General features: G+C 40.9%; 1 protein-coding gene and 1 long non-coding RNA gene across 2 annotated transcripts in view; one reads left to right on the forward strand and one right to left on the reverse strand.

Annotated features, from left to right (window-relative positions):
- The window catches only part of FAM120C (family with sequence similarity 120C), a 35,577-nt gene extending 16,397 nt beyond the window's left edge, over window positions 1–19,180 (forward strand). Inside the window, exons 8-16 of the mRNA XM_032209334.1 lie at window positions 287–572; window positions 695–866; window positions 5,221–5,470; window positions 6,303–6,417; window positions 8,728–8,937; window positions 11,189–11,390; window positions 12,302–12,440; window positions 13,654–13,711; window positions 14,456–19,180. Of these exons, the coding sequence (XP_032065225.1) occupies window positions 287–572; window positions 695–866; window positions 5,221–5,470; window positions 6,303–6,417; window positions 8,728–8,937; window positions 11,189–11,390; window positions 12,302–12,440; window positions 13,654–13,711; window positions 14,456–14,737 (1,714 nt within the window). The 3' untranslated portion in view covers window positions 14,738–19,180. The remainder of the gene's footprint in view (window positions 1–286; window positions 573–694; window positions 867–5,220; window positions 5,471–6,302; window positions 6,418–8,727; window positions 8,938–11,188; window positions 11,391–12,301; window positions 12,441–13,653; window positions 13,712–14,455) is intronic.
- Window positions 19,181–19,280: 100 nt separating this feature from the next.
- Window positions 19,281–26,703, reverse strand: LOC116503136. Its single transcript, XR_004254658.1, has 2 exons — window positions 26,486–26,703; window positions 19,281–25,721 (listed from the first exon to the last, which is right to left on the reverse strand). It is a non-coding gene; the product is annotated as an uncharacterized LOC116503136 (long non-coding RNA).
- Between the last annotated feature and the right edge of the window lie 129 nt (window positions 26,704–26,832).

Consider the following 26,832-nt stretch of genomic DNA (forward strand, 5'->3'; position numbering starts at 1 on the left):
CGAGCGCCCTTTAGTCGAACGCGGTTTTGTGGTGGAACCTTCGTCGGCACGCTTTTGTCGAGCGCGCATTTGTCAGTGAACCCTTGTGACTTTCTTAGCAAACCCTGAGGTGATGGTGATAGTTTATGGAGGAAAGTGGGAACAGCTAGCAGATCTCAGACATGCTATCCTTGTCCTGGGAAAGGAGAGACTTTTGAATAGTTGTATCATCACACATTTGGAAGAAACAAAATCCCTTGGTTTTAATCCCATTCAAGGATGACAGTATTTCCTTTTCTTCCTCCAGCCACGTTTCTGAAACTGTGTCTCGCAAGTCTGGCTGGGAGGATCCTCCAGGTGAAAAGATAATGAATCAAGGCTGGGGACAATCACCTGGGAACACTGGCAACTCAGAAAGGACCTTGAGTGGACCTGAATCCCACATCCCTTCATTGCTCTCTATGGCAACCCGCAACCACATGGACATAACCACCCCTCCGTTGCCTCCTATTGCTCCAGAAGTACTTCGAGTGGCTGAACATAGGCATCGACGGGGGCTTATGTACCCTTTCATCTACCACGTCCTTACCAAGGTGAGATGGGCAAGTCAGCCTTTGTGATTGTATTAATTGGTTTGCTTGCATGAGACCTAGGGGGTTTTGAGAACAGTGGGGCGGTTAAGAATCAGTGATCCAGGATTCTCATTTCATTCCAGGGTGAGATCAAAATCCCTGTGTGCATTGAGGATGAATGTAACACTGAACTGCCGCCAGCAGTTGTCCTTTTTCGGGCATCACGGCAGTATGTATACGGTGTCCTCTTCAGTGTGGCTGAGACGCAACGGCGGATGGAACGCCTGGCTGTGCGCAAGCGCATTCCCGTGGAAAGTAGGTAACTTCTCCAGACTTTTGTACATGTGTGTACTTTCCAAGTTCTCATTTAGGGCTAAATTATAGTGTTTTCACTTAGCCACAGTTTGTTAATTAAGATATAGGGGCCGCATTCTTGTTTACCGCTTACGAAGCCAAATGAAGTAAGCCTCACGTGCTTTAGTATGATTGCTAAATCAGATCACTGTTTCTAGAGCAGTGTTTCTCAACCTTGGCAACTTGAAGATGTCTGGACTTCAAGTCCCAGAATTCCCCAGCCAGCATTCGCTGGCTGGGGAATTCTGGGACTTGAAGTCCAGACATCTTCAAGTTGCCAAGGTTGAGAAACACTGTTCTAGAGCTTGGTGTTAAAATATGGCAGACAAGATTCCCAGAACCTGCATTAGCTAGTTCAGAAGGATGCGCCCTGTCATGGTGGGATTTGCTTGGTTAATAAGACTACAGGTACAGATCCTGTTCCTACTCCTGTTTTCGCAAGGCAGCTGAGAAGATGAGAACTGGGAGTCAGTTAAGTGTCTAGTGCTGCCTGTTTTTGTGTGTGTGTGTGGGGGGGTGTTGGAGTAAGGCTCCTGTGTTTCTAAATGGGATGGTGGAGTTTGTGGGATGTCATGTAGCCTCGTCCCTATGCATTGTCCTTTTTTTTCCAGACAGATTACCCATATGCATATGTGTAAATTGAGTATCTACATTTCAAATAGTATTGTTGTGTTGTCGGGCTTTCTAGTTACCAAATGGAAGTGCTCTGTTGCTTTCTGTGTTGACATTCCAGAGAGTATTCTGAAGGCGAGACTTCCTAATTCAGCAGTTTTCCTATAAACCTATATACTGTATGTGCAGTTCTGAAGCCAATTTGTGTGTGTGTGTGTGTGTGTGTAAGAGGGAGGGAGGGAGGGAGACAGAGACAGAGAGACAGAGAGACAAGAGTATTGTATGCTTGTATAGATTGGGTTGAAATGAATCTGTTGGTATTGCATCTTTGCTAGACCTTCTGAGATGCTTTGGCCAACAAGTCACAAAGTATGCTTGCTGTTCACTCTTGTTTGTTATGGGGTTTTTTAAAAGCCATTTTTAATACGTTGGATACTTTACTAGAATCAGAATGGATTGCCTTTGTGGTTCTAGAACAGAAAACAAGGGGGCTAATGAATTCCCATTGTATTTTATGGCCAAACATTTTGAGGTGTTTTTTTTGGCCAGAACACAGACTATTTGAAACATGTTAACAAAGCTTTTTGAGTGGGCTTTGTTTTAAGTTCACAACAGAAAGAGCTTTTGTTTGTTTGCTGCACATCCTGCCTTAGCAATAGCAATAGCAGTTAGACTTATATAGCGCTTCATAGGGCTTTCAGCCCTCTCTAAGCGGTTTACAGAGTCAGCATATCGCCCCCACGGTCTGGGTCCTCATTTCACCCACCTCGGAAGGATGGAAGGCTGAGTCAACCTTGAGCCGGTGAGATTAGAACCGCTGAACTGCAGATAACAGTCAGCTGAAGTGGCCTGCAGTACTGCACCCTAACCACTGCGCCACCTCGGCTCTTGCCTTCTCTTCAGTTATTTCATCATGAATGGCTCAGGGACCAGGTTCTGCCTCCTCCTGTATATTTTGGTAGTACCATGGCTGATCTTCACATTTATTCATGTTTTGCTTTCCTAGCCGACTTATTTAGCCCCAAACATGAATCTCATCTTATTTTGTCTCCTATCTACTTTCTTTTGATTTGCATCCCCCAGGCAGGGACTAATGCCAAGCCAGCTTTTTTCTGCAACTTATTTATAATTGTATAGGCAGCACTCTGCGATGGTCTGTAATCCTACTACATAGCTGTGGAATTCATGCCCCGGCAGTCTTGTTTCATAATGTCTTCTCTCTTTTATGGAGCCATTTTCTCCAATTGTGATTACCGTATCTTTCGGAGTATAAGACGCACTGGAGTATAAGATGCACCAAGGTTTTGAAGAGGCAAATTTTTTAAAAAAAAGTTTTTGCACTCTGCAAACCTCCCAAAAGCCACCCGTTTTTTGCGAAAAAGGCCTGTTTCTTCCACCAAAAAAGGCATGATTAGCCTTTAGGGGGCTTGCAGAGTGCTCCTGGGGGGTGCCCCCCCAAAAATACAAGCAAAAAATTTTTGTCAAAAAATTTGCATAGCCTTTAGGAGGCTTATAGAGTACTCCTGGGGGGCTGGTAAAATTGAGCAAAAAATGGCCCATTTTCACTCATTTCTGCCTTTCCCAACCCCCGGAGCTCTCTGAAAGCCTTCTACAGGCTCTGCATGGCCATTTTGATGAAGGGGGTGGAGTTTTGGGAGGCAAAAAATGCTGTATTAAGTGTATGACGCACCCAGATTTTCAGCCTCTATTTTGAGGGGGAAAGGTGCATCTTATACTCCGAAAAATACGGTACTTGGTTATATGGCATAAATCAACTGTGTATCCTTATATAAAGACATACTTCATAATATTTATACTATGAGGAAAATGTTTTTCCTCCCTCTTCCTCACCATACAGCATTTTATAATTACCTTGTTCAACTTCCACAGGTGTGTTTTAGTCTTATGGCTTCCAATCCCTTAGTACCATTTGCATACGTTGAACTCACCATTCAATAGTCTCTGATACTTCGCTCTCCATCTTTGATGCTTGATAAAGAAATTGTGTCCTTGTAGATTCTGTTGGATATCTGTTTTGCTTTCAGTCTAACTATGATATCTTTCTTGACTTGCAATAATGGAATTGAATGCACTGTTTCATGGTGACCGTTTTGGGCCAACTTGAAAGACAGGTGCTAGGATTACTGTTTGATGCCATGACTATTAATTTTTGGGTTTTATTGTGCTTACATTTTATAGGGTTTCCTGCTTGAGCAGGGGGTTGGACTAGAAGACCTCCAAGGTCCCTTCCAACTCTATTATTCTGTTATTCAAACATAAGTTATTGGATGAGGTGATCCTATGTTTGGGGAATCCAGTTCCATCAAAATACAACAGTTTGGCCTCTTATTTCCATCTAAACTTAAGAAGGTTGTACACATTCTAATTTAGTATCTGCTATTACTTCCCGTCAATTGAAAGAGATGAAGAAATAGGGATTTCCCCTTTGTTCAGATGTTCAGCTTGAATGATACTCCTGTATTCAGCCCTGAAATGGGATGTCTTCCTTTTCTTGGCAGCCAAAAGTATTTTTGCACAACAGAGACTAATATGGTAGCCCAAATCTACAAGTGGCAACAATCAGCAGTAGTGGTAATGATGAGGGCTAAAATGGCTAACAAATGGGATTTTTCAAAACATTTCATTTCAAGAAATGCCAGAACTTTACATTTTTCCTCTAATTCACGCCAACCTGGCATTATGGGTATAGAAGAAATCTAGAGGGGTTAATGCGTGCGTGCGTGCGTACACACAGAGATACATACATACATACATACATATATACATACATACATACATACTTCAGCATTTGTTGTGATATGTGTTGTTTTTAAGATAGTTTTAGTGTAAGCTATGTGGGTCTATGTTTTAATTGCTTTTATGGTTTTTTGGTTGTGTATGCTGCCCAAAGTTCATTGAATTTGGGTGGCTATAACAAACATGAATAAATTATAAGAAAAATTAAATTTAAAATAAGAACAGTGTGTAAATCATGGTGTTATGGATATTTTACTTCTGGTAACATCTCAGATTGCCCTAAAATTGCCAGATCAGCATAGCCTGTGAGAAAAATAGGATGTTCAAGTATTCCCCTTAGTGTCTTGGTCTTTTGAAGCATACATACTTTTTCAGCAACCTACTCCTTGGCATACTGGATCAGAATTGATATAATGCAAAGAAAAGCTATATGCTCTACTACCTTGAAATGTACAATCGAATCTTATCACTGTTTCACATTTTGAGCTTGAAATATGTTTTTGCTGTAAGTGTACATTCATTGAAATATAAAGGTAAAGGTTCCCCTTGCACATATGTGCTAGTCGTTCTCGACTCTAGGGGGCGGTGCTCATCTCTGTTTCAAAGCTGTCCGAAGACCTCCGTTGTCATGTGGCTGTCATGACTCAACGCCGAAGGCGCAGGATGTCATGATGGTTGCATGTTATCTTCCCACCAAAGTGGTTCCTATTTTTCCACTTGCATTTTTATATGCTTTCGAACTGCTAGGTTGGCAGAAGCTGGGACAAGTAACGGGAGCTCACTCCGTTACACGGTATTAGGGATTTGAATCGCCGAACTGCCGACATTTCTAATCAACAAGCTCAGCGTCTTACCCCCTTGGCCTAAAATATCTTGAGTTTTGTTTCTTCTTCTTATACGAACTGGGGAAGTGATTTATTCTAATCAGATATTTATCCCTACATAGCTCATCCTGTTATCGTTAAGGAATGGTCAGCGTACAAAGGGAAATCACCCCAGACTCCAGAGTTGGTCTCAGCTCTTGCTTTTCGGGAGTGGACCTGTCCCAATCTCAAGAAGCTGTGGTTGGGCAAAGCAGTGGAAGACAAGAACCGGCGTATGAGAGCATTTCTGGCTTGTATGAAATCAGACACCCCTGGCATGCTCAACCCTGCCAATGTACCGACACACCTACTGCTCATGTGTTGTGTATTACGGTGAGTGGAGCATATCTGAAGAGAGAAGTTAAAAGAGTGGCAAGTAACATTGTGTGCTGGGGTTAGTACCACCGGGATACGGCTATGAAGAAGAACTGTGAGAGATCTGTGCTATTGAATCCAGGAATTGGTTGTGGATTGGAGGTAGTAGGTAAGAATTAGATTGACAATATCTGAAAATATAAAGAAGTAAGCATTATGCAGAGGTCCAGATGTTGAACTGGCAGTGGAAGAATCCATGCTCTAGTCCCTCCTGAGCCACAGATACTTAATGAGTGACTTTCGGTGAATCATAGTGTCTCAGCCCAACTCAACTCATAGGACTTTTGTTGGGTAAAATGGAAGGAGGAAGTAGTATGTATACCATCCTGAGCAAATATTGGGATATAAACCTATCAGATAAATTTATTGAAAGCTTATTGTTATATTTATGTTAGCTTAGTGATTTCCTGCTGTATGTTAGTTGAAGATAACTATCAAATCTTACAAGTCAATTTAGAATCATTTCCTGATTTTAAACATGGTGACAAATAATATCCAGACGATTTACTGAGATACACATTCGGGATCTTTGTTCTGCAAATGGTGACCATTTACGAGTGAAACTTCATTTAGTTCGTTAGCTTTACGGCTTATAACTTTTGCTAAGTGTATCTGTCTACTCATGCGTTTTTTTTTTGTCTTGAAATTCTAGATTTCAACATTAATAAAAAACAATTATAATTTTCTCCAAGGCCCAGCAGTATCCAAAAATAAAAAAAAAGTATTTTAAATTTTGATTCTTGCTTAATAATATATTTCGTACTTTTATTTGAATTATTCTTTTTTCAAGATACATGATACAGTGGCCTGGAGGCCGGATCCTCCACAGACATGAATTGGATGCTTTCTTGGCCCAGGCAGTGTCTCCTCAGCTATATGAACCAGATCAGCTTCAAGAATTGAAGGTTGGTGTTATTTATCACTCCTGTATTAGTCCTGGCAGTGGGAATAGGAAAGAAGAGAGAAGATGAGGTGAGAGCTAGGGGGCTGAGAATAGAAGAGGGCCCAAGTGTCATTCTTGCTAATGAAAGCTAAATTCCTCTTACATTTTCGCAGGCATAGAATTAGCTGTTTGTTTGTGCATCTCCGCTGCCCCTTGCTCATTTCTTCCATTACTTGTGGCTCAGTGGTGGGTTTCAAAATTTTTTCAAACCTACTCTGTGGGTGTGGCCTCCTATGTGGGAGTGGCTTGCCGGCCATGTGACCTGGTGGGAGTGGCTTGCCGGCCATGTGCTCTCTCTCTCTCATTCTCTCTCTCTCATTCTCTCTCTCTCCCTCCCTTTTGTCTCTCTGTCCCTTTTTCCTTTTTCCTTTCATCTCTCTCTCACACTTTTTCTTTCTTTTTTCTTTTTTCTTTATTTATTTCTTCCTTTCTTTCTCTTTCTCTCTCTGTGTGAGTCTGTGTGTGTGTGTGTGTGTGTCAGTGTTGGGTTTCAAATAGCAATAGCAATAGCAGTAGACTTATATACCGCTTCATAGGCCTTTCAGGCCTCTCTAAGCGGTTTACAGAGAGTCAGCATATTGCCCCCAACAATCTGGGTCCTCATTTTACCCACCTCGGAAGGATGGAAGGCTGAGTCAACCCTGAGCCGGTGAGATTTGAACCGCTGAACTGCTGATCTAGCAGTAGCCTGCAGTGCTGCATTTAACCACTGCGCCACCTTGGCTCTTAAAATGTTGGAACCTCTTCTGTAGGTGTGGCCTGCTTTCTGGGTCCACTGGTGGAACCTCTTCTAACCAGTTCGGTAGATTTGACGAACCGGTTCTACCGAACTGGTGCGAACTGGTAGGAACCCACCTCTGTTGTGGCTACCACGTTGCTTTGGTATCTCAACCCCCCCAGGTTCCTATTCAAACTTCATCTTACTAATCCAGTTGTTCTGATTAAGAGCAGGTAAATTTGCTCATATGATGAAATGCTTGTCTGTAAAGAACAGTTCCTCGCACATAGAGAACCAAGGTGTGGGGGACAAGGAAGAGGTTGTAGTTCTATATTGCAGGGTACTCTTTTTGTCATTGAACTGAAATACAAATCTGCATAAATGATATTGGAATTCTTACATTTGATGCGCAGTTGCTTAAAGGAGACACAGAGAGCTGTAGCAAGGACAGCATTTTGAGATGTTACATGACAAATGCTGTAACATTTTTAGTAGAAGTAAAAACATTCCTTGACCCCTTCCTTCTTTCTTCGACTGTCATCAGTCCTGCTTTCCTTAAAAGTTCTGCTTGAAGGTCAGTACTGTGCCATTGGTCCTGGAAGAAAGCCTACTCATTAATTCTAAGATAAAGGCTGTAAGGGACTCCATGAAACTGGATGATCCCTTGTGCATATTCTAAACAGGTGTATTAGATCACTTTCTCTCTCAAAATGAGGCATGGCCTGATTAGAGGTGGGTAGTTAGACCAGTTTTAAAGAAGAAGAAGTACTAAGATGAAAGGGCTTCCGAAGTACATGTTCAGCGCAGAGGAACTAAATGGCCCCAGGTGTTGTCTGGGCGATGCTGAAAAGGGTGGAAATATTGAACAGACGTGACCTCGGCCTTAAGAGGGTTTTTCTTGAAGTAAATGCTGTTTTCTTCCCCCGTCTTGGCTGAACATTCCCTGGAGGTGAAATGTGCTTCACGCCAGTAGACCTTATGATTGGAGCAAGTAAGCAGGGTAACCCATAGCCACTGTGGTGTATTGTAGTTTGTCTTCCGCATGACATAAATACTTAATGTCTCTGGGATGGATGTTGGCCATTATAGACAAACTTGCTTATGTGAAATAAATGCTCAATTGGAGGTTTATACTTTTCTGTTATAATAACATAGCCATAGTAATAGTACTTAGACTTATATATCACTTTACAGCCCACTCTAAGCGGTTTACAAAATCAGCATATTGCTCCCAAAAATCTCGGTCCTCATTTTACTGAGCTTGGAAGGATGGAAGGATGAGTTCACCTTGAACCTGGTGAGATTCGAACTGCTAAATTGCAGGCAGCAGCAGAAGTAGCCTGCAGTACTGCACTCTAATCACTGCACCCCCAGGGCTCAGTATGATTATAGGGAACAGAGGCCTGGGTTGTGCTGCCTCTAACACTGCTGTCTTTAATACGGAAATAGTAGTATCGCCGTATCCTGCCTTATAAAGACACGTAAGCTGGATCGTGGTCATGAAGGCCAGACGACAGAGGGGGAAGGAGTAAAGGGATGTTGCTTTCCTTGCAGATTGAGAAACTGGATCCCCGAGGAGTTCAGTTGGCTGCTCTGTTTATGAGTGGAGTGGACACGGCCCTTTTGGCCAATGATGCTTGTGGGCAGCCTGTGCCCTGGGAGCATTGCTGCCCATGGATCTACTTTGATGGGAAACTCTTTCAAAGCAAACTGATTAAAGCTGCACGAGAGAAGGCACCTCTGATAGACCTCTGCGATGGCCAGGTAAGCACACTGCAGCAAGGAGTTGCTTCTGCTCCTGACTTACGAAGTTGTGGCAGCAGTTGTTTCTGGTTTTCATTTGTAGGTGTTCTGATGTGCAAGAGAGGGTACCAATGCTGCCTCTATGTTAGCAATAGCAATAGCAGTTAGACTTATATTTGTCAATTTAATTTGTCAATTTTAATAGATTTGTATGCCGCCCAATCCCAGAGGACTCCGGGCGGCTTACATAAAAGACAGCTTTAAAAAAAGAAGATATTAAAAATTTAAAATATAAAACAGAACAAATTAAAAACAGGACACAACATGCACTCGATCTTGGTGGGGCTGAAGGTCAGTCAAGATCAGCAGCCCCAGGCCTGCCGGAACAGCCAGGTCTTAACAGACTTTCGGAAGGCCGAGAGAGTGGGGAGAGTCCGGATTTCAGGGGGCAGTTCGTTCCAGAGGGCCAGGGCAGCTACAGAGAAGGCCCTCTTCCGAGGAGCCACCAGACGACATTGTGCAGTCGACAGCACCCGGAGAAGGCCCACCCTGTGCGATCTTATTGGGCGCTGGGAGGTCTGTGGCAGGAGGCGGTCACGGAGATATCCAGGTCCTAGGCCATGTAGGGCTTTAAAGGTGATAACCAGCACCTTGAAGTGTGTCCGGAGACCAATAGGGGCCAGTGCAGCTCACGGAGGATAGGTGTAACATGGGTGTATCTAGGTACACCCAGTATCGCTCATGCGGCTGCATTCTGGACCAATTGTAGTCTCCGAACATTTTTCAAGGGCAGCCCCATGTAGAGCAGCCCCATTATATACCGCTTCATAGGACTTTCAGCCCTCTCTAAGCGGTTTACAGAGTCAGCATATTGCCCCCAACAATCTGCGTCCTCATTTCACCCACCTCGGAAGGATGGAAGGCTGAGTCAACCTTGAGCCGGTGAGATTAGAACCGCTGAACTGCAGATAACAGTCAGCTGAAGTGGCCTGCAGTACTGCACCCTAACCACTGTGCCACCTCGGCTCCTTAGAGGGTTCTTCTCTCTTAGAAATCAACAGTGAAGCCATTTGAGCAAAGATAGAGATGTTGCTCTCAAATAGCTTTTATAAAATGATTTTTAAAAAAAAGAAAAAAAAGAAAAACAGCTTTACAAATTGCTGATATTCCAGATAACTTTGTCTTTCAGTTTTGTCTCCTTCATCAATAGCTGAATGTGCGCTTTGTGTTTATTAGGCTGTACACAAAGACAGCAGGAAAAGTGCAGTGCTATCATTCTCCTTGGTTTACTGCCCTAAATAAGCCTTGGAGCAAACTGATAGCCCAGCTATCTGACTTATCTTGTGCTTTAGAGAGTGAATTGTACAGGATGATCAAACTAACCTGTGGCCGGCAGAGAAGGCCGCTGAGGATCCTGTCGGTCAAGGAACTCTGACTCACAAAATCCAGAAGACCCTTTTTGCAGTAGCACCAGCCCTCTGGAACTTCCTGTCCCCTGGGGTGTATCCCCTGAAAAACTGCCCCTGCTGTTTGCCCTGGGGGGGAGCATCCCAATTGGGGGGGGGGGTTAATTACTGGAGGTGGTTACTAGACTAACTTGCTGACCCCACCTCTGCGCTTCCTGCTTTCCCCCTCCCATCTTTTTCATTTCATATTTTCTACTTTCATTATTTTTATTGTTTCATTCCTTTACTGTTGTTGTTTTTACGTTTTTATCATCTTTTTTTTCTTTCATTGTAGGCTGCCTAGAGCAGCTCCAAGGCAAGATGGGTGGCAAATAAATTTAATAAATAAAACAAAATGGTGTTCAGCTCTTGCTGATTTCAGTGAGCGTTTTGCAGCATCTGCTATTATCTGGATCTATCTTCCTTATCCCAATTACTGTCAATTTATGGTGTGATTTTTGCCATGGGCACTTGGCCCAAGTTGTGCCAAAGGAACAACTGTGCCAGCAGGCCTGGGGTTGATGAGTTCCCCTCCCCTCTCGACTTGTATGGCTGTGTGATTTTCGTGTATTTTAATCATGTGTACTGTGTTTATGTCCCCTTTCCCCCTTGAGTTGTTCGCCGCCCTGAGTCCCTCCTGGAGAAGGGCGGCATACAAATAAACTCAATACAATACAATACAATACAACATGCCTTAGATTTCTCATCAGTTGTGCTTTCTTGACCTTGGAGGATATTATATAAAGACCGTAAGAATATGGAGATCTTCCCAGAATTCTACTGGATGCCTATTTTGTGTGTTCTGTTTCTATTTGGTCTTGGTTCAGACCGAGCAGGTGTCTAAAGTAGAGAAGATGAGGCAGAGTATTCTGGAAGGCATCAACCTCAACCGCCAGGCTCCTCCACCTCTTCTCCCACCTCCACCCTTCGTGCCCTCTATGGCAGCACCTTTTTATCCAGTGCCTCTTTACCCTCGCACTATTGGATCAATGCAGCAACCAGCCCCTGGGAGGACTAGAGGCTTTACAGGTAAGAGACAGGGGTCCAGATGCTTCCACTAGAGCCTTCATTCATATATGTATGTGATTCCTATATTTTGAGTGTAGAGTCAAAGTTCTAAACAACGAATTTAATAGTACCAATCAGAGGTGGGTTCCTACCAGTTCGCACCTGTTCGGTAGAACCGGTTCGTCAAATCTACCGAACCGGTTAGAGGAGGTTCCACCAGTGGACCCGGAAAGCAGGCCACACCTACAGAAGAGCTTCCAAAAATTTTTGAAACCCACCACTGACTCACACAGAGAGAGAAAGAGAAAGGGAGGGAGGGAGGGAGGAAGGAAGGAAGGAAGGAAGAAAAAGAAAGAAAGAAGGAAAGAAAGAGGGAAAGAAAGAGGGAAAGAAAGAGAGAAAGAAAAAAAGGAAAAAGGGACAGAGAGACAAAAGGAAGGAAAGAGAGAGAGAGAGAGAAAGAGAAAGAAAGAAAACACATGGCCGGCAAGCCACTCCCACCAGGTCACATGGCCGGCAAGCCACTCCCACAAAGGAGGCCACACCCACAGAGTAGGTTCGAAAATTTTTTGAAACCCACCACTGATGTGATTCCTATGTATTCCTATTCCTAGTGTAGAGTCAAAGTTCTAAACAATGAACGTAATAGTCCCAATGTAAGAGACTTCATTAATACAGTGTCATCTTGGCATGGAATTCTTGGGAATATTAAATGCTAATTCTCTTATGACTTCCAGCTCATATTTGTATTTTTAATGCTGAAAGGATGCAACCTAATGTACAGCTGATCAATAAAAACAACGTGTGCGCACGCTTTCCTCCTCCTCCTGTCTTTTCCAATGACAAAAATTTGATTTAGATCTGTGGATGAAGCTAATCCCATATCGCCCTGTCCTTTCTCTCCTCTTACTGACTGTGCCTTTCCTTTCCAGGACTCCATCCAATCCCACCACAAGGAGGCAAATTGGAAATTGCTGGGATGGTGGTGGGGCAGTGGGCTGGGAGCAAACCTTCTCGGGGACAGGGCTCCTTTGGCATGCAAGTGGTGTCAGTTGGAGGCCCAGGGAAAGGGTAAGTAGCACGAGAGGACAGCTTTGATTAGCTGCTGCCAGATTCTCCCTCCGTTCATTGTAACCTGTAGAAATGCTAGGGCAGTGGTCTCCAACCTTGGCAACTTTAAGACCTGTGGACTTCAACTCCCAGAGTTCCTCAGCCAGCAAAGCTGGCTGAGGAACTCTGGGAGTTGAAGTCCACAGGTCTTAAAGTTGCCAAAGTTGGAGACCACTGTGCTAGGATATCTTAACTCCAGGCTACAAATGCTTGCCTGGATATTTTACTGTGGGATTATTATTACTTCGTCAGAGCTAAAAGGAGAAAGAGTGGAGATGGGAAGGGAAAACAGCAAATTAAAGCATTATTTCTTAAAGATGTATTTTTCCTATCGTGACCAGATTTGATGGAAACAGTTCAAGGTAGGCTAAATGGCATTTTCAACTTTCAGCTGACCCTGTTTCCCATCTGATGGATGATAACCAATGGAAAGGGGGGAAAAAACCAAAAGAAATAAATATAGCTGTTCATGTTTAATATTTGTATGTAACGTCAGCCTTCTGAGACTCTGATAAAGACATCCATGCGCATCATAAAGACCATGATCTTGACAAACTTTTATCCGTGTCTCAATTGCTTCCTGAAAATTGTTAACGTGAAAAGCATCTTTGTCTGACCACAATTCATATATATTCTGAGTGAAAGGCTCTTTAGAAGTCGCTGTGGTTTTTTTTTTTAGTACAGGAAATGTATTTATTTATTGTGAAGAGATTAAATTATCCTAAACACTGTTGGATGTTTTAATTATTTTGAGGAGAGCCTTCTCTGTGGCTGCTCCGGCCCTCTGGAACGAGCTCCCCATGGAAATTCGAACCCTCACCACCCTCCAGGCCTTCCGCAAAGCCCTTAAAACCTGGCTGTTCCGACAGGCCTGGGGCTAAAGAGCTGTTGCCCCCCTTCTCGAATGGTATGACTGTTGTGTGCTTTTAAATTGTGTATTGTTATGTTCGTCTTTTTTTATTCCCTGTCTGTATCCCCCTTCCCTGATTTGAATTGTGAGCTGCCCTGAGTCCCCTTCGGGGAAAAGGGCGGCATATAAATGTAATAAATCCAATCCAATCCAATAGTCCCTAAGTGATAAAACAGTGCACAGCAAATAAACAAACAAACAAACAAAAAAATCTCTTCTACCTGTGAACTTGAACTTTCAGCTTTTTTTTCTCTTTTCCTGCAGCCGTGGCCGTGATTGCTCTGGAAAAATCCCCAAAGGGAACAAGAAAGTAAACAAGCAAGTATGTCTCCCTAAGTGGAAATTCATTCTATTGTAAATTTCATTGTAAAGAGTTTTCCTCTTTTGCTGATTGATCCATCCTGAGTTCTCTTCATCTCATCCACTATGCAGCAGGCCCTTAAAGAAGGAATGACCTTTGAAAATGTACAAATGCAGACGACCAAAGGTCGGCTGCACAGCGAGTCCGTAGGACGAGTCTCTTCAGAACGCTGATGTTAAGGCGTAACAAATAATCAGTCAAAATAATGCAAGATTGCAAATCCCTTGAAATATATATGCAGTATGTATTTTGTAAACTGCCTGAAGCTATTCAGAAAGGTTCCACCACAAATGCGTGAACAACAAAAGCGCGCCTGACTAAACCGCGGTGACAAAACTGCGCCGACAGAACCGTGCAACGAATGAGCGATGAATTAACCCTGAAGCGCGCCGACAAAAGCGCGCTGTAACGTAACCCTAACCCTAACCCTTACCTTAACTTAAATCGCGCTTCTGTCGGCGCGCTGTTGTCGGCGCGTTTTTGACATCACAGTTTTAGCGCCGTGGTTTTGTCGGCGCGCTTATGACGTTCGCGCTTAAGTCGGGTCACGATTCAGAAATGGACTGCATACAGATGTGCAATGTAAAAAAAACAAAGATCGTAATGACGTTTGGAGATTTCAGCTCTTCCAGCTGTGTTTCATGGCAGGCTTTGAGTCTTCTGCTTCCTGATCTTTTCCTAAAGCCTTTCCTTTGTGTTCGACAGAGCTTGACCGACGGAACTGCAAAGACGTCCGAGTTCGGCAGCAACGGCAGCGGCAGCTGCAGCCGACCCCAGTCCCAGTTTAATGGGGATGGAGGCCCCCCCTCCAGAGCCAACGAAGATCCCACTGTTGGAGCATGCCCTTCAGCCACATCACCTTGTGCCTTAGCAAGAGACACTGACTCATGCAATAACAAAAGCCCCTTTTTTGGGACGATGGGTGGGGACTCTGAACGATGCCCGGAGAACAAGCTTCCCTTCCCGGTTCTGCAGAAAGAGGAGTGAATAGATGCCGCTGTGGGTCCAATTGGCTGGCAAATGGGATGGGTGGGTGGGATGACAAGGTTTTGACCTGCCAAGGATAGGATGGGGAAATTCAGCCCTTCCAACACATTGGCTAGAATGTAAATGCAATCAAGTGCTGGAATAGAATTATTAGCTAGGCAGGGCAGGGACAGGGAGATTGCTGTCTTGATAGCTCACATTATCACATTTGGCTAATTAATCGAATTGCTCCACTACAGCAGATATTGTGTAGTATTGTGTAATATTGTGAGGTCAAGCAGCCTTCTGGGACTTTTGCCCCTGTTTTGGAGGATAACATCAGCTTTTTTGCATTCCGCCCCTCAATTTTGCCACTGTGCCAATCGGATCCATAAAGGCGGCAATTTTTTTAAGTTTATTTGAATTTATTTTTGTTTTTTAATTTTATAGGGGGGAAGACTTTTTAGGGGGCAAGAATTATGAATTCTGGATTTTGGGAAGGGGGATATTTTTAAAGGAAGAAAAAGCCAGGAAGGTTTTACTTTAAAATGGGGCAGATTTTTCCTGCCTGCCTTGTTTAATTTCTTGCCAACTCCCCCACCATCAGGCCAAATAGCAGTATTGCTTTGAGGGATGGTGATGTTGGTATGAATTAAGGGGTGTGTATGAGAGACAATGATTTTTAAGAGAGAGAGAGTAGTACCACCACTGCAAATTATGCACAAGATGCATATAGCGGCTGGTGTGTGCTTTTTATTATATATGAAAGAGAGAGAGAGAGATTATATTTATATATAACATGAATAGAGCTATATATAAATATGAATGCTACAAACCCGGAAGGGGTAAAAATGTTCCCGGGAGACAACTTGCGTTCCAAAACGCTACGTGTTTAATGAATTCAAGGTCTGCTTCGCCAGTTGCCAGCAATTGGGTCCTATCCTCAGGTTGCGGCAGTAGAATGAGGCAGGCCTCCTGATACCAGACAGAACACTTCTTATCCTTAAAACAGACAAGCACTTACTGTTACAATTCCAGGACTGTGAGCAAATGGCTGAAGATAGCTGGGGCTGTAAAGATGTGGGGTGGGTAGCCATCCAAATGGGGAAGTCATGGGGTGAGGCTGCCAATGATATCCATCCTACCCAGAAATGGAGTGGGTGCGAGGGATTCTAGCTCTTATTGTCATTAAAAAGGTGACATTGGGGGCGTTGGGGTTGGTGTTATTGCAGTTGCTCAGCTGGTAATTCTTTATTCTTCTCTTCCAAGGGAATCCTACAAGTTCAGTACACGATCTAGAATCTAGGATGAATCTAGGATGAATCGGGCCTTTTAGAAATCACCCTGCCCACCCCCTCAGGCTTCACACAATCTGCTATCAATTCTTATGCTGATGATAATGGGAAAATTTTTTCCAAAGACTTGCTGAAAACAGTTGGTCGAGGTTTTCAGGAGTGTAGCTAAACTCCATTATATACACACTTTTCTCTCCCATTTCCCTATCCTTTTGCGTTGTCTAATTTGAATTACACCTATCCTTGCAGATGATCTTGTAGAATCCGAAAGCCTTGAATATTGGAAACTTGGTAAATCCATTAGAAATGTTACGTACTGAAGCAGATTTCAAATGCAGAATGTTTATATAGAGCAGGCAGTTCAAAGTAATTTGGGGTCAGAAATAGAACAGGCTGAGCATTCTGTTGGAAAGAATTTTTAAACCAGTTTTCCAGCTGCAAACTTCTGCAGTGCATATTTCCTTCTAGTTTCTTACAACTTCTATGGCACTTGAGTCAGATGACTTGAGTAATCTAAAATGTGTTTGGATTTTTAATTTGTCTTCTGCTATCAGTATCCATAGGCTGAATGTTTCCCTTTCTGTTCCTCCAGCAGAAGGGCACATGATTAAACCACTGCTTGGACCAATGGCTGGTTCCACTTCAAACCAAAATCAGAAAAGTATTCTTAATAGTACAGAGTAATTCTATGAAATTAATTGCCACAAGATAAATGTTGGTAGCCACGACCATACATCCTTTAGTGAGTGATTCAATGTATTATTGGGCAACAAGTCATGATAACTAAATTGAATTTATATGTTCATAAGAGATATTTTCTTAAATTTCAATTACTGCAGAATTGTGTTAAAAAGTGAGGAAGGGTATTATCCAAATTTTTAACAAATTTATTTGCCTTGTTTTCTGCAAATGTATAAAAGAGTAGTTAAAATGGGTTTAAAACCTGAAACAGAGCAGGGTATCTTATTTCTACTGCTGGCTCCATTCCCTTGGGTGAGTTATCCACCTACCAGATCTCAAAGCAGGAAGCCCTGATCTTCTTCCTCCCAGTTGAGCTGCCAGATCACTCATCAAAAGATTTAAACTGTTTGCTTCAGACAATTTTTGGAATCGATCTCTAATCAGTTGGCGATTTTTGCTCTGCAGCTGTTGACTCAAACTCATTGAGATGGGGAATTTCTTATATTGCTCTAAGAGCAGGACCTTTGGAAATGATCCATGGTTGCCAGAAGGGAGGGAGCACCCGAAAAAGATTAACCCTTAAAGGCAAGAACTTGACAACAGCCCAAGGAAAAAGTTGCTTTTACCTTTGGGAAAATAGCTAGAGCAGTCTAAAGGGTGGGAGAGCATTTTTGTTTGAAAACTATCATAGTTGTAGCTGGGGAGTATGGGAAGTAGACTCTATTTTAGAAAACAAAGAGCTGCTATTTAAAGTAGTTTGTGATACAGAGTTTGAGTATTAAGAACTTGATTTTTAAAAAGTATTTCTGGTAGGTAAATTTTGGGGGAAAAAACAGATTTTTTAAATAGTCAAAGCAGCACACTTTTCAGCTGCAAAAACTAGTAATTCTGATTGGGTTGGCGTTCTAAACCTGGAAAAGAGAAAGTTTTTGTTCTGCTGGATAAATTGTGAATAACTGGCAAATTGATGTCTTTCGTATTGTGAAGTACTGGCTCGACGGTTAACAAAGAGAATCATCTTGTTTAAAGATAGCACTACTACTAAGAATCATACATTTGGAGAGCATCTTATCAGCTTTCCGTCCCCAAAACAAAAATAAAATCTTTTCCTTTTTTTAAAAAAAATATTTATTTGCAGAATTAATGGAACTAGTAATCAAGTCTTTTAAAATCTTGATTGTTTTGTTTCTAACCTTTGCTGATTAAAGCTAGTTGTCCAATGCAAAAATTGCCTTGAAGAGTCAATCCAACTTTCATTCAGGAATGACTCACATTCCATCAGTGGATTCCATTGAGTACTAATCATCTAGATTGTCTGGATAATTTTTTTTATATTTGGGGGATTTGTTTTTTTAATCAGTTATCCCTTCTTTTCCAGTTCCCTTGGTTCTTTCATATTACATCCTGTTGCAGTCCCTAAATAACATCTTAAATGTTCAACTTTCTTTTGCAAGAAATCCCCAAATAAAACCCTGTTGTCCAGTAAGCAAAATGAGTAAATAAATAAATCCCAATGTACCATTTAGAATACAGTTCTTTTAGGCTTAGTATCTAGGTAGCATCTTATATCTAGAGTTATAATGGCAGAATATTAATCCCAATCCCGCATCGGGCATTGGATGGCATTTGGAAGGGAGATGTACATCTCTACTTCTTGCATGGAAGATCCAACATAAATTAATAATTATATTTGCAGCTATTATCTTTTGCTAAATGTGAAATCCAGGTATGATTTTTTCTATAATGACCTTAAGATTCATGCTTTTGTTTCTTTGTTATGATAGCAGAACAAACAGAACTTTAAATCACACATCAAAGAAGATTGGGGGAAATATGCTTTTTCTGGTGATATCCTAGCTACCCCAGTCTCAGTTGAAACAACTAATTTGAAGAGACTGTGACTCTACATTGTGAAATGTACTCTAATCTGGGCCTAACAAGGAAGTGCCCTTCTATTCCCAGGATGAAGGATGGGAAAGATAAAGACTTTCATTTAACCATCACATTATTTCCTGATGCTGGTTGTTTAACTCTTCAATTTGGAATAAACAGCTTGACATCTTCCTTTGTGTCAATTTTGGTTTGACAGTATTCATGGAGGCAAGATTCTATCGTAAGAGTAGCAGAAATGTCTGTACAGCCAAATCTTTTGACAGTTCTGACGTCTAATCCCAGAGCTACAGATCTGCTTGCTTATGTTAGTCAATTATGTAGGTTTGTTAGTGTACAGATAATTTGATACAGTATCTCACAGTTTAGGGGTAGATAAGGCTGCCTCAGTTTTCTGTCATCTTAATTTTCTAACTCCAATGCTTCAGAAGAGGAATGGGATCAGAGTTTGATCAACTATATTGCTAAGATAAAAAAAACCCAAAATGTTCTGGTCCAATCCCCATTTCTGAAACCCTATAGAATTCATGTGGTTTTATGGTCTGTTTGGGTTGCAGAAATTAATAAGTCTCAGTTGAAAACTAGTTCATTTTGCAAGTTATAGAAAAATATCAAAGAGTTCAGTACTGTGCTTCTATGGGAGTGTGGAATGTGGGATTGAATATAAAAGTAATTTTGATTTTTTTTTTTAAAAAAAAAAATCCTAATTGTTCATGTTAGCAAAGATATTGTATAGAAATGTAGGTGCCTGGATGAAATCTCAGATCTTGAAAATGATGCCCAAATTTAATTTGGTAGATTTTTTTTTTAACATTTTAGAAAATGGTTGTGGAGATATGAATTTGATCATTTTATACCCATGACAAAATTCAATGTTTGAAGATTAAATTTTACTTAGTTTTGATCTGGAGTAAGCTAGTAGAAAATGAGGTTTGAAATAATGTTATTAAATTTCCCTTGATAAACATCCTGAATACTTTTAAAACATGTAGATGATTGAGGCCTGATTTTGTTTTGAGTTGCTTACTGTCTGCTGATCCGAAACAATAGAAGGTATCATGCAGCTTTAAAATATTCAATAAAAATGCAAAGTGCTTCCCTGGGGGCTGTAAGAGGGATAATGAAAACATGCAATTCAAAGTCCAGTGTTGTATCAGAGCCAAAGAGATGGATAAAATTACTGATTTTGTTTCTCCTTTCTGGATCCAAAGAATCACTCTTCTTCATTGATATATTTAGATTTCTGAATGTATTTTTGGTCAAGGCATCTTTTACTTGCATTAAGTTAACGCTTTCCCTTACGTGACCATTTCTTAAAAAGCGTCTCTGCTTTGATGCCCATTGCTCCACCATATGAGAGCCAGATGACATGACCTTCTTAAGTCCACAGTGAAAAGCAATAATTTGACGAATGCTTTTTAAGCAAGTGGATTTGCATATGTTGTTGCAAAAATGTACTGTTTTAATTACTGCAGTTTCCCAAATCAGGTCAGACTGATACGGTTCGTGCCTGCAGAGCTAAAATATGAATATGATGTTACAATGAAGTCATTCCCACTGGAGAAAGATTTTGTAATTGAGTCTTTCTTTGAGAGAATTAAAGAAGTTTAGAAGGGCTCCCCCCCACACCCTAAGTTTTAGGATAGAACTGATTAATATCATTTGAGGTTCTATTTTTGCAGAATGAGTCTTTCTCCTAGGGACCCTCTTCTCTTTTGATCAGAATAGCCTGCCCCAGTCCACTGGCTAGGGAAGTGGGAGATCTGAAGTCTAACACATGTCTGGGGAGGAAACCAGATTGAAAAAGGTTGGATTAGAATTACAGCAGGAGCATAGTGGTAGATTGGGTTGTGCTTTGAAAAACAACAGGTAAGATTTTCATATTGTTATTGTCTTTATTTGGGGGCAAAGGAATGCAAATTCCCTCTTTCCCTAAACTAGTAGATGTACTTACGGTAGTTACTAAAATTTTTGAGGGATCAGAAATCAAATGTTAATACAGGTTACACTGTGCCTTAAATAGTAATATTAAAATTAATTTGAATTGAAACCTTGAAATGACAAACTTTCAAACCAGTGTTTTTAAATAACAGTTTCTAACATTGAGATCCTCTTGTGAAATCAGAAATCTAAAGTATTGCTTTGGAATCAAGGGTTCAGATTTCAAAGATGCTAAATATGTAGCCCTCAAACCCTTGTATCCAAATTTAAAAATCTGGAAGAATGTTTCATTTCAAATATGTCACTACAGGTGGGTGTTTACCACTGCTGATCATTTGGTAAAAATAGGTATTGTAAGCTTAGCCTGTTTGTGACCCTAGAGAAGTACGGGAGTAAAAATCTGAATATACAAAGCATCTATTTTTCCTATCCTTGCACTTCTAGAAAGCTGGAAACTTAGTGCAAGATAATCTGTGAAACTTAGAAGTTTTAAAATAGTCATGATAGATAATATGGAAGTTTTATGAAAAGAAAAGGAATATTTTTTGTATCTGAAAAAAACTTATAGATAGCTGGAAACTAAATGGTTGCAATTAATTGCAAATCTCCAGTTCATTGAGGTTGATTTCTAGGGAAATGTTGTAACTAACTGACCCAAAGGTTTTCTCAAGTATTTGTGAATCTAGGCCATTCTTTTTTTATTTATTTCTGTAACCCTTTTGTCTGGTATCCCCCATTTCAGTGCCCTTCATTTAAGATGGACTTCAACTCCCATAATCCTTAAAGTAGAGATTATGGAAATTGAACTTCAGTTTTGGAGAGTTCCTTGCCATGGGATCTAGATTCCCTCTAGAACTGGATCTTTGTGTGGTATAGATTGTCAAGTATTTATCCCAGTGAATTAAGGCCCATTAACTGCACCTATGTTTTCATGTTTATTGTCATTAATTGCTGAGTTAGCATATTGTGATGTTGAAAATTCATGGAAGTAATCTGAGTCTTCCCTACCCATCATCCAGTGAATCTTAAATTACTAATGTGACAAAGTGTTTTTCTGAGTTCAGACTGCATCCTTTAAAATATAGGAAGACATCTTTTAGGGTAGAAATATAAAATTAATCTTTTTAAGCTTGCTGTATTTGGTTGCAGTTCTGAATTTCTAAAGCATATTTCCTGGAGTCCAACAACCTTTGTAAGGATTTGACCCATCAAATCATAGACATGGGGTTTTAGCATGCTTCCTTCATAATTTTGTCACCAGGGAGGGAGGGAAAGTTTAAAACCAACCTGTTGACCAAGATTGCTTGCCTTTCTCTTAGGAGTCATTGATCCCATTCTGAGGCAGTACTGAAAATTGTGACTGTGGCTAGCAATTCCTAAGCTTTTGCTACCAGTTAACTTGGCTGGAACTCTTAAGAAAATGGAATATTCCAAATATACTTTCAGTATAATATATACTTTGAAAAGACTAGGGAGCCTTTTCAGGGAGGGACAGCTTTTAACTTTTTCTGGTGTGGTTTCGAATTCCACCCTTTCTTGGATTCAGAAAAAAACAAGTGAACCCTTAGATCCCTGGGGGAGTGACAGACGAACATTATTACAACAGGGACATGATTCTTGTGGAGGGGAATGGGGGTGTCCCGATCCACAAATTATACATAGATACACTTGAGCCTGTGAAGAGGACACAGTGCCACTAACTAGCCATTTGGGCCAGAGAACCACCATTCCCCCTCCCCCCCCATCACTCAACTTCAAATGTAACTTAGTGTAAACCTTAACTGTAGCTACTTGGATGAAAAGCCTCATTGTACTATGGTCTCTTCTTCTAAGTAAGCATGGTTAAGATTAGGCGACACAAATCCTACACAAACTACAATGTGTTCTTTTTTATTTTTAATGTAGTTAGCAGAATTTTACTACCAAGGTTGAATCATTATAGTAGCTAACTTACAACATGTACTTTGCTAAATATGCATGTACTTCTATTTTTTATTTTTTATTCTTCCCATTCTCTCCCCTCCCAAAAACCTCTTCTGCTTTTTGGTTTTACCTGTGCTGATTTCTGTTTTAAAGTCCACCTTTAATGTTTAAAGGAAACCTAATGAACACACCTGTTACGAATCTTACCATTTTAACTGCTATTTACTGGTCATTGCTTAAAGTCAGACGCTGTTGCTCATTTTCTAGTTATTTTTCAGATTAGATTTTTGTCCTCAATTTTGAAAAATCAACCCTTTCTTCCCACAAGCACCATATCTGTCTATAATATTACCCTTTCAGATGGGATGTACACCTTTTCTGATTATAACCATTGCTCTTGTATTTTGGTAGATGCTTTGTTGATAGTAACTAAATGCCTAGTGAGATTTTTAAAAGTAAAAACAAACTCAGTTGTTATTTTAAGCCAGTCTTTTCCCTCATACTTTCCTTGAGTAACCTTGACATTGCATTTTTACCAGATATATCTCTCTCCACAATTGCCTTTTCAAAATGTTTAGCCTAAGATTTTAGCTGAAAAAATACAAATCAATAATTTTGCTGAACAGAGTAAATCTGATTTTTCTTGTTAGTGATCCCGTCAATTGCAAGTTTCATGCTTTATTTATATGGGAAGTTAATGATCAATACATTATTCCCTTCTACCTTTTAAAAATATTTCTTTTTATGCTAATTAACACCTGTTCTTAGTGGATGGATAAATGTTATCTTTACTGTCCCCACCCCAATCTTGATAATCAAATTCCCATCTCCCTAATCCTTGCACCCCACAACATACTCCATAGGTTGTTGGGTTTTTTAATCAGTGTAAGTTTGGACAGGTTGCTCTAAATCAGGGGAAATTTGCAGTAGGTTTGTGATCAGAAAGCTTGGGTGTCTTTTGGGAATGTTTTTTGCTGGTGGAATCTTGGTGCGCTGTTCATCTGTTGATGATGGAGAAAGACTTACAGTGCTTAATAAAGTCTATTCTTTTAGTAAAGAAAAAGTGGTGTCTCTTTTGTTTTACACTCTGTTTATTGAGGTCATCGTTTCAAGTCACTACTAGGTATGAGCTGCAACTCTGCAGAAGCTGCTTGAGGGAAATACTCCAAATTGTAACATGCAAAGAAGAAATCCATTTCATAAAAAAGTAATAATTAAGAGTGCCAGTAGCCAAATTTCAGTAGATGTTACTTCTCTCAATCATTGAACATCATAGTTTGTATTCTACGAACTATATAACATTAATTTATCAAATTTATATGGCTGTCAATATCACAGAATGTGACTCTCAGCAGTGTACAACATCCAATAAAACAATACATATAAAACAATCATTACTAAAATAATTATACTTATTTAAAAATAATTGTAAAAAGATTAGAACTATAAAAGCAATACTTTTATTCAGAAGAAAAAGAAACAATAAAATAAAATAAATGAGGGGATGTTAATAGTAATGGAGCCACCTCAGTAGTTCACCCAGATCCCTCGGCCTGCTTACATAACCAGGTCTTGAGGGACCTTCAAAAACTCAGGAGACGAAACTGATGTCAATTCTGATGGAATATTACACAACGTGGGTGCGATAGCAGAAAAGGTCCATTGCCTGGGGTCTTCTAAATATGTACCAAATATATATAAACTGAAATTAGGTTTTATTTGTAACTTCATAAAACAATGATCGGCATATGGATATGGTAAGTTCAAGCAAGGTGTTATATAACGGTATCCAAATGTGTACTATAGTGGGAGCCTACTTGGGGAAAGTGGAAAAGAAGACATTTGTTTAAATTACGGAGGTATGAGTTCAATTGTTGCAACTTCTATGCTTAGACTTTTTCCCCAATTGAAGGTGTATATAAGTGCTAACAGTTATTCGATATCATGCATGGAATTAGTTCCAGGAAAAGGAATGAGAGCTCAGAGTAACTTATGAGAAAATATCTTAAATCTTAAGGAACAGTAGAACAAAAAAATGAAATTTAAAAACAGATCCCGGCCTGCAACATATAATTATGACACTGTAGATTTACCTGTGCCTACTATTCCTTGACATAACTGTGCAGTCCAAAAGACACTACCACAAATACCTAATTTATGTTCTAACTAGGCCTATACTTTTCTACTCTCTTGGAAAATGATTGTTATGGTTTAACTATTCTCATCCTTTAATTAGCTAGAGTGTTGTGATGGTTACTGAATACAGATAGGATAAATGGTTTGGCTAGAAAAGAGGGATACTCTCTTGAAATCTAATCCTAAATAAAAAGTGGAGAAGTACATAATTCTAGGACCCAATTCTAACTCAGATGTAGGATTTGTGCAAGTGTTCCAATCCTCAGAAATCTAGCAAAAATACTGCAACCCCCTTGCTTTTATAGAAAATTGTGCATGTTATGCTTTGCAGTTTGATTGATTGTTCTATGTGTATGAGGAAGTGCATGTTTTGATTGAAAAGAACTGATTAGTGTTCTTTTTAGATTTGTTTTTGCCGTTCATCTCCCATCTAGTTCCTTAATCTTAATGAATGCAATATAAACTTGAATTCTTGTTGAACCAGCACATTCATTCTTTCAAAAGTCTGAAAATGACCTGAAGGTGCAACACAAACCATCCATCAGTGTGACTCAGGTAATTTCTATCCGGTACCGTTGCCTAAATCTTGATTTAAAAAGGGTTTAAATAATCCACTTTCTCTTGGGTACATTGAAACTGGAGCATCAATATTTTCTTTATAAACCTCTCTAAAAAGGGAAGCCTGGGAGAGAGAGAAAGCTGGGTAGCTATACCATGAATGGTACCTCATCTTGTGCTGATGGTTAACATCGCCCAGTGGCTTCATGTACACGTTCATTGTTCCTCAGTGGAAGACGTGGAGAAAGCATAGAACCCTGAGGCACTCTTCAAATCAGTGATCAAATGTGCCCCGCACAACACACGGACTGGAACTGGTCCTGAAGTAAGAGAACCACCATAATACAGTGCTGACCACACCCAAGCCCTGGAGCCCATCCAGAAAACTATCATGCTTAAAGGTATTGAAAGTTGCTGAGAAGTCAAGAAAGAGCAAGCATGGGCAAACAACCCCTTCCCCCATCCAAATGTGCCCCCAATGCCATTTTGGTCCTGTAACCAGGCCTGAATCCAGACTGAAAGGGGTCCACAGAAGTCTACTTCACTGAGGATCTTCCGAAGCTGCTGTGGGACCACCTTCCCTGAAAAACAAAGATTGGAGACTGGGCGGGTTTTTTTACAAGCATTTTTACTTTCAAATTACACAAAATCCTAAATTTAATTCTTGGGCTGTCCATCAACCCCATTCTGCCTTTTACCCTAAATAAATGTAACACAAGAGTCAGTTTGGCTTAGGTACCAGGCTCCAAGGAAACTAGAGACTAAGTTTGAGGCCAATGAAGAATGACCAGCCCTAGGAAGAATGGAAGGCCAATGACAAACCACTTCTGAAAATGTTGCCAAGAAAACTTCTAGGAACAGTTTAGGCAGTCATGTTAACGCCCAGACCGACTAAAAAAACTGCAGATTATAAAGTCACACACACACACATCCCAAGCTCCACATGTTCTATTTCAGCTTGTAGAGGTAGTCCTCAACTTACGACCACAATGGAGCTGAACCTTTCTGTTGCTAAGTGAAACATTAAGTGAATTTGCTCCATTTCACACCTTTCTTGCTACAGTTAAGTGAATCATTGCAGTTATTAAGTCAGTGTCCTGGTTGTGAAGCAAATCTGGCTTCCCCCTTGACTTTTATCAGAAAGTCCCAAAAGGGGATCAGGTGACCCCCTCCAGGACACTGCAACCGTCATAACTCGAGTCAATCAGCACACTTTTGAATTTTGGTCACATGATCATGGGGATGCTGCAACGGTCGCAAGTGTGAAAAACGGTCGCGTTGCTTTTTTCACTGCCGTTGTAACTCTTAACGGTCACTAAATGAATTGTTGTAAGTCGAGGACTACCTGTACTGCAGAGGCAGTTTCATACATATAGCTGTCCCATGCAGCATAAACGCCACGAAATAAACTCGGCATTTCCCCACAAAAGGGCTGAAGTTTGAAAATATAGGGCGGACACGCAGACGGTTAGGCGGCTATTCTCATGGCAGGAAACGAGCTCCGGGAGGGACAATCGCCTCAGCTCTCCGATACAACCCGGATCTCCCATCGCTTCCGGTGTTACCCGCCCTGTCAGAAATAACCCGGATATCCCGCCTTCTTTCGTGGAGGCTGAGGGCGCTCTATCCGCCGCTCCGTTTGTCTCTATGGTGGAACGCTCTCCTTCGACCCGCTTCCCTAAATGGCTGCCG

This window comes from Thamnophis elegans, chromosome 2 (genome assembly GCF_009769535.1).
Source record: "Thamnophis elegans isolate rThaEle1 chromosome 2, rThaEle1.pri, whole genome shotgun sequence".
In the NCBI taxonomy this organism is placed as follows: Eukaryota; Metazoa; Chordata; class Lepidosauria; order Squamata; family Colubridae; genus Thamnophis; species Thamnophis elegans.